The sequence below is a fragment of the Pygoscelis adeliae genome, unplaced genomic scaffold (genome assembly GCF_000699105.1).
Source record: "Pygoscelis adeliae isolate BGI_AS28 unplaced genomic scaffold, ASM69910v1 Scaffold60, whole genome shotgun sequence".
In the NCBI taxonomy this organism is placed as follows: Eukaryota; Metazoa; Chordata; class Aves; order Sphenisciformes; family Spheniscidae; genus Pygoscelis; species Pygoscelis adeliae.
Genome location: NW_008823954.1, coordinates 1253928 through 1260578, shown reverse-complemented (window position 1 = coordinate 1260578; position 6651 = coordinate 1253928). Strand labels below are relative to the sequence as shown.

Below are 6651 nucleotides of genomic sequence, written 5' to 3'. Positions count from 1 at the left end.
GCTAAGAAGGCCAACGGCATCCTGGCCTGTATCAGAAATAGTGTGGCCAGCAGGAGCAGGGAAGTGATCGTGCCCCTGTACTCAGCACTGGTGCGGCCGCACCTCGAATACTGTGTTCAGTTTTGGGCCCCTCACTACAAGAAGGATGTTGAGATGTTGGAACGTGTCCAGAGAAGGGCAACGAGGCTGGTGAGGGGGCTGGAGAACAAGTCTCCCGGCTCTTACGCCAGTAGCGGTCGGCAGCAGTGAGCACACCTGTGGGAGCTGCGCCCGGGTAGAGGAACTCCTCCGCTTAGTGGCAGAGCTCCATGAGGAGGGGAGTAGGTTGAGGAGTATCAGGGAGCGTGAGAGAGAGAGAGAGTACTGGAATCGCACCCTGCCTTCCCTGAGACAGGCCCAACAGGCAGACAGGACGCATGAGTCCTGGTTGAGTCACCATCCCTGGAAGTATTTAAAAGACGGGTAGATGAGGCGCTTAGGGACATGGTTTAGTGGGCATGGTGGTGTTGGGTTGATGGTTGGACTCGATGATCTTGGAGGTCTCTTCCAACCTTAATGATTCTATGATTCTATGATTCTATGAAATACGAAGAGGCAGCCAAACCAATGCTGTGTTTGTGTCAGCAATCTCCTGCCAAGCCTCTGGTCAGAGAGCCAGGCCCAGCACTCAGCCACTGCTCCACAGCAAAGCAAGCCTCCTTCTCATCTCAGTCCTTACCAGTATGATCCAGGCCCTTGTCTGAACTGGTCTCTCCCATGCAATCATCTTCCCTCTCCAACTCAAAGTTCCAAGCAACGGCTCGCCCTTCAATTGAGTACCTCAATCTGTCATCGTTTTTTAGTTCTTCCATCTTTCTATTTTGACCTGCCTGTGCCCAACCACAGCCTTGACACCCCAAACACCTTACTGCCCTATAGCTGTAAGAGAGACAAAGGAGCCATCCTCAACAACCCACACAGCAGCATATATACCCAAGGAAGGAAGCGGTATCATTGCTTCCTTTGCTGCGGCCAACACAGAAAGGCAGACGCGTCCTACCTTCTTAAACAGATAGGGGACAGCATCACAGTAAATCTTCCGGAAGGTGGGATGGTTTGCCATGTCACTGCGTTTTTCTTCTGTGAGGAATGGAAGAAACAGAGAGAGTTAAGAAACCTGCAGCAACTGCAGTAAGAAAACACTCTGGCTATTAATTATCTGGTGAGAGCTTAGCAGCTATAAGAGCTAGATCAGAGACCATGACAAGAGTAATAAAAAAAAAAAAATCAAACAGGTCAGTCCCTCTACACCTTTCCATAACATGGGCGGTGATGCAGGGCTTGCTTAAAAGCAGATGGATGATCTTTCTGAGCGCTAGTGATAACACCAGTGATAACACCTCTACATGCAGCTGTAATCACCAGGGAGAGGCAGCAAGGAAGGGAGACACAATCAAAAGGATCAGCAAGTCTTGTTTTTTACGCCAGTCTAAGCTGATCAAGAATTCCTCTCTGTAAAGTCCAGAAAAAACTCAACCTGACAGCATCCAGTCTTACAGAAGCCAGCATGAATTTCCTCAAAAAGACTAGAAACACCTGTGATGTTGCAGACTCTGCATTCTCACACTGTGGGGATAGACTATCTGCTTCAGGTAAGAAACCCTACACTCCCCCCTCCCGACCTGTGGCAGCAGATCGCTGGGCTTTTATCTATGCGGGGGAAAAGCAGACAACACACAGCTGTGCAGACCTTATCTGTCAGGTCCTGAGGCAGCTGCCTGGCTCCCAGCATGTCAAGACTGGTGTCAACAGCAGGGCCCAGGCATCTCATAGCAAATTAAAAGATGCTTGTGGTGGCCCGATCCCTACCTGTCTTCTTCATGCTGTGGCCCACTCTTCGTGACCAGCCCACAGGATGGATGAGGGGACTCCACATGTGGCACCAGAAGTCATCATCGCTGTCGCCGTCCTCATAGAGGAGTCTCAGTCTGCCCCCAATCACCGTGTCCACCACTGCCATGCGCGTCCGGGACACATGGTTCTTATCCACCACCTCTACCCGCATGCCCTGCCGAAACGGGTACTTCATGCTCTCCGCCATCTGGCAACAACCAACAGAGGAGGCGAGATCAATTGCAGTTGATGCTTTCCTTATCCAAACACTTCAGAGAACAGCTTTCCCCACAGACATGCAGGCCAACCCCCTACACTGCCCAAAGCTGACTGGGAGACACCTCTGGGAAGGGATGAATGGGAGGATAGGGAGTTGCCAGCCCCTTACATGCTACCACAGTTGGGCACATGCACCCTAAGTCTCCCCTGTCCTGTGGGCCTGTAACAGCTACCCCCACCCTTGCTCAGCAGCCGTGCTCAGCCAGCACCTTGTGTGAATGTTCTGAGTGTGAGAAACAGATGTCAATTCTGTTCAGCAGCAACTGAGTAGGAATTGCATGCCTTTTTGTCATGAAAGAGACCATAAGGGTTTCAAGGCTGGAAGCAGTTAGAGGTGTAGCTTCTCAAAGGGCAACAGGATTTTCAGTTGACTTCAAAAGAGATCAGGCCCTTTTAATTCCGATCAGAGGTTAGGCAACATGATGATCTATCTGCCAACTCCACCTCCAATGCCAGAGTTACTCTGCAGACTGACCCAAAGGTGCAGGCACATGAAAAGAGCCACTGGCTGCCTTCTGATTTTTTTTTTTTTTTTTTTTTTTTGAGACCTTCAGTTTGCTGATACAGCCTAGTCCTACTCATCCACAAATACCCAAATGTGTTTATAGGACACCTGACATTTTGGCACTGGAGATCCCAGAATGCTGTGCAGCAACTAAGAGCCACAGCTCAAAACAGACTCAGACATCCAAAATAGCTTACATCTGAATCCAGAAGAACTTTTAAGGGATGATTTTCCCCTTCCAGCTCCTGTTCATTAGGTGGGAGTGGAAATGCTGGGGGGAGAAAGCTACTGACAACATCTGTTTCCCTCTACCACTTCCCTTCCATGGCATGAGCTCTCAGCTACAAGCTGTGGCCCAGCTACGAACATCCTCTCAACTTTCTGAGAAGCAACAAGGGAAACACCAGCTACATCAAGGTCTCCAGCTCTGTGTCACCAATTACCTCACACACAGGAAAACCCATCACCTGCCTTCCTGCCAGCTGCCTCTGGGACTGTCTTCCTTATCTGTGGTTTACAAAGTTACCAGCGACAAAAGAGTCTATTCTCCCCGACAAGGTCTAACCTCAGTGCAGGCTACACAAAACAACCACAAGAGCTATAAAGCTGGCAAGGCCATGGCACCGCTACTTCCATGCATTTTGAGGGAGCCTGCACCCCTCTCAATCCCCACAGGCTGCTGTGCTACCAATGCTGAAGGCAAAGGTTTTTGACTCTCAGAGCCATTCCCCAGCACTGAAACAGGGCAGGGAAAGGCCAGGTTGGAGCTGCATTGGCCTCTTTCTTCAGCAAAAAAACAAACTCAACCCCAGTATTTTCCAGCAGAGGTTGACGTGACAACAGCTTTTAAAGCCCATCTATGACCCAAAGGAGAAACAGTTGTGCTGACAGGGCATAGGGGCTGTGCCATTACCTACAGCATCATGACAGGTGTCTCACTGCCCCTGTCCTGCCCACGTTTCGAGGGGACACACAGAGGAGTTGCACAGATCAGAACCAGAAGAGACATGTTCCGCACACGTCTTGGCTTCGGCTTCATTTCCACACATAAAATGACAGCCTCCCACATTTACCTTGATGTGGAAATCCACTGGGATGGTCCTGGCTCCAACCAGTTTTTTCATGAGGTAACTTCTCCAGTCAGTGTACTTGGCATGGATAGCTAGATATGCACAGGGAAAAAGCACATCTTTATGACTGAAGGAATTACAGCATCACACTACACCTTTCTTCCTCTCCAAGAGTCCATCTGCACTAAAAGGCCTTCTTCACATTCAGATCCTGTACCTGCTCTCAGGCAGACCGTGTTCTGCAAGCTCACCCCCACAACTGGCTGCAAGGGACCACCATTACAGAATGGACTGGGCCAAGCAGACACCCAACTCCACTGATCTAGATGTGGAAGTGGTATTAGAGCAAGAACGTGCAAGCCATATCAAGCAAACCTCAGCTGGAATTCTGCTAAACTGGCATCCCTCTCCTAACTGCTAGCTGAGCAGTGACTGGATCCAGTGTGCTCCCCAGAGACACTGTCCAGGATGTAGGACCAAAAAGTTCCCCCAAAGGTTAAGCCTAGCCACTGTGTGAGTCAGAAGGAGGAACAGCCACCTGCATTAGCCCCTGTCCATAGGTCTGACACCAGCTCTGCATCCAGCACTCCCAGGGTCAACCACAAGGAGATGCAGAGGGAGCAGTCTCCAGCTTCCCAAAGAATTAACTGTTCCTTGTAACTCAGAGCACAAATGGAGCTGTGGTCCCACGTACAGTGGGAGCACCTGTCCCACTATGCTGGGTATAAACCAAGGCTCCCCCATGCCCAGGCACGTGCTGACCCCTCTCACCCCACACTCACTTTGTGGTGGTACCAGGATTTTGCTGTTGATGGCGCACCAGCCAATGGGGTGAATATCCACTGTGCCCAAATTGCACCAGAAGTCATGGCCAGCATCATTCTCAAAGCCCTCGTATCGCAGAAGGGCCCTGTACCCTGCCGGGACAGAGCAGACAACCAGAGAAAGGCATTAGAGGCCAAGAATTTCTCCTCTCTCTGTTGGGCATCACAGGCTTAGTCCCCACAGCATGGCCTTCAGAGCTCTGCATAGGTTATCAGAGCTTCTCCAGCCATCCTGGAGGCAGAACCATCCTCGCAAAGAGCCCAGCAACCAGAACAGCAGCCAGATGCTGGTTTCCTCCCACCCCTGCACCGTGGTATTTCCTGTTCCAAAATCTCTCAGCAGTTGCAGAGCTCCAAAGAGCTGATGTTTTACTTGACCAGCTACACTGGGCTCTCTAAAGCTTCCCTCAGAGGTTAGCCATCCCCAGCTGTTGGGAATTACATTGGAGACATACCTACAGTCTGGATGACAGATGCAATCCAGTACACGCGGCTGGGGAGCACGGCATCACTGTTCAGCACTTCCACTTTCATACCTTTCACCACATCATCCCACTGATCAAAGAGTGGCACCTGAAGGATTGAGGCAGCCATGTTGGGAAAGGGACGTTGACAGTTAGAGCAGGGCTCAGGCCCTTGTTCTAGCTTTGAGAGATATGTTTTAGGCAGCTACACTTTCACCTTAGGCCTAGGTTTGCATACCTCACCCTTCCTATATGTGCCAACAGCTTGAAATGCAACCGAACTGTCCCAGCATCTCACTGGGGTGTTCACAGAGGATCCCAAAAGGCAGAACATTGTATAGCAACGCTTAACTATTTCACTGCCAGCTGTCCTATTATCCCAAAGTAGCTGCTGCCATTCCTCTCTGGTATCAAAATCCCTAACCATCAAACTGCCGTGTCTTCCTGACCTATCCTCAATAAAAACAAAATTTTATTAGTATTATCACAGATCACAACTCAAAAGGAACATAACAAGTGAGTCTTAATACACAGAGAGGCTGGGGCTGCTATAATACCTAAGAACTGCCATTCTTCCACGTATCTGCCTCGGCTACTTGGCCCACAAGGATTGCAAATCAGTATGACAGGAACCAGACATGCTGGAGGGGCAGCTACTGCCAGGCCCACATAAGCTGAGTTCCTCCCTGCACATCACCCTGGGCTGTGCTCACCCACACAAACTGCAAAGGTAACTGGGAGCTTTCCGCTATACCCCCCACTCAATTAATTCTGTCCCCAGCCAGCACTGGGCCATCACCACCAGCAGTGCGTCTACCAAGTCCCTCTCTGCTTCCTTCCCCAAAACTCCAGGTCCCTCTGCGGGACTCCCATTCTTAGCTAAGAGGCCCCAGCTTCTTTCCTTGCATCAGCTAGGGCTTAATAACCAGCTCCCCAGGTCTCTCCCCACCGCTTGTCACAGGAGTACAGGAGTGCCCCATGCATACAATGTCCCATGCGCACTGCAAGGCACAGCAAAGAAGAACTCACGTGTTTGAAGCAGCTGACAGGAGCTGCCTTGAAGCCGTGCTCCTGCAGGTACTTTCCCCAGTCAAAGCCCAGGACGAGTGCTATAAGCAGACATGAGACAAGAAAATCAGGTGAGATACAGAAAAGGCACAGAGTGCTCAGATAACTCTGGACTACAGCTTGCAGCCACATTGTGGCCTGCTCTGGGACAGAGCCCTCTGCGTCAGCACACAGGGACCCTGCGTTCCAGTGCATTTTCCCTGGTAGGGAACTAGATCCTATGAGTGCACAGGGACCAGCCCCTGCAAGAGGCACAATATATTATTAATCAATCCTTGCTGTCACTTGCTTTTGGGGAAGGGGTGGCAGGAGGGGCAAAAAAAGGGGTCAAATCCAGCCCAGGGCTCAAGCACTCTGGGGAGAGTGGAGGCTGCATCCTGTCAGCGCTAAACCACTTAGCAGCTCTGCCTCTCAGCAGCAACACTGCAGGGTCATATCAGCAGCGCTTGCTTCCCCAGAGGGTGCTAGGAAAATCAGAGTGAAGCACTGGGATATTAATCCCACAGTCACTCCTGATCCAAGGCTACAGCTCTGCTCCAGCAGCAGTCTGCTCAGGAGCAATTCCTGCT

At 50.8% G+C, this 6651-nt stretch overlaps 1 protein-coding gene across 1 annotated transcript in view; it reads right to left on the bottom strand.

Annotated features, from left to right (window-relative positions):
- Positions 1 to 6651, bottom strand: part of L3MBTL2 (l(3)mbt-like 2 (Drosophila)) — a 22731-nt gene that overhangs the window by 11848 nt on the left and 4232 nt on the right. Inside the window, exons 6-11 of the mRNA XM_009322639.1 lie at positions 6044 to 6123; positions 5006 to 5123; positions 4509 to 4643; positions 3730 to 3818; positions 1849 to 2080; positions 1040 to 1119 (exon numbers count right to left, since the gene is read on the bottom strand). Coding sequence (XP_009320914.1) covers positions 1040 to 1119; positions 1849 to 2080; positions 3730 to 3818; positions 4509 to 4643; positions 5006 to 5123; positions 6044 to 6123 — 734 coding nt within the window. The remainder of the gene's footprint in view (positions 1 to 1039; positions 1120 to 1848; positions 2081 to 3729; positions 3819 to 4508; positions 4644 to 5005; positions 5124 to 6043; positions 6124 to 6651) is intronic.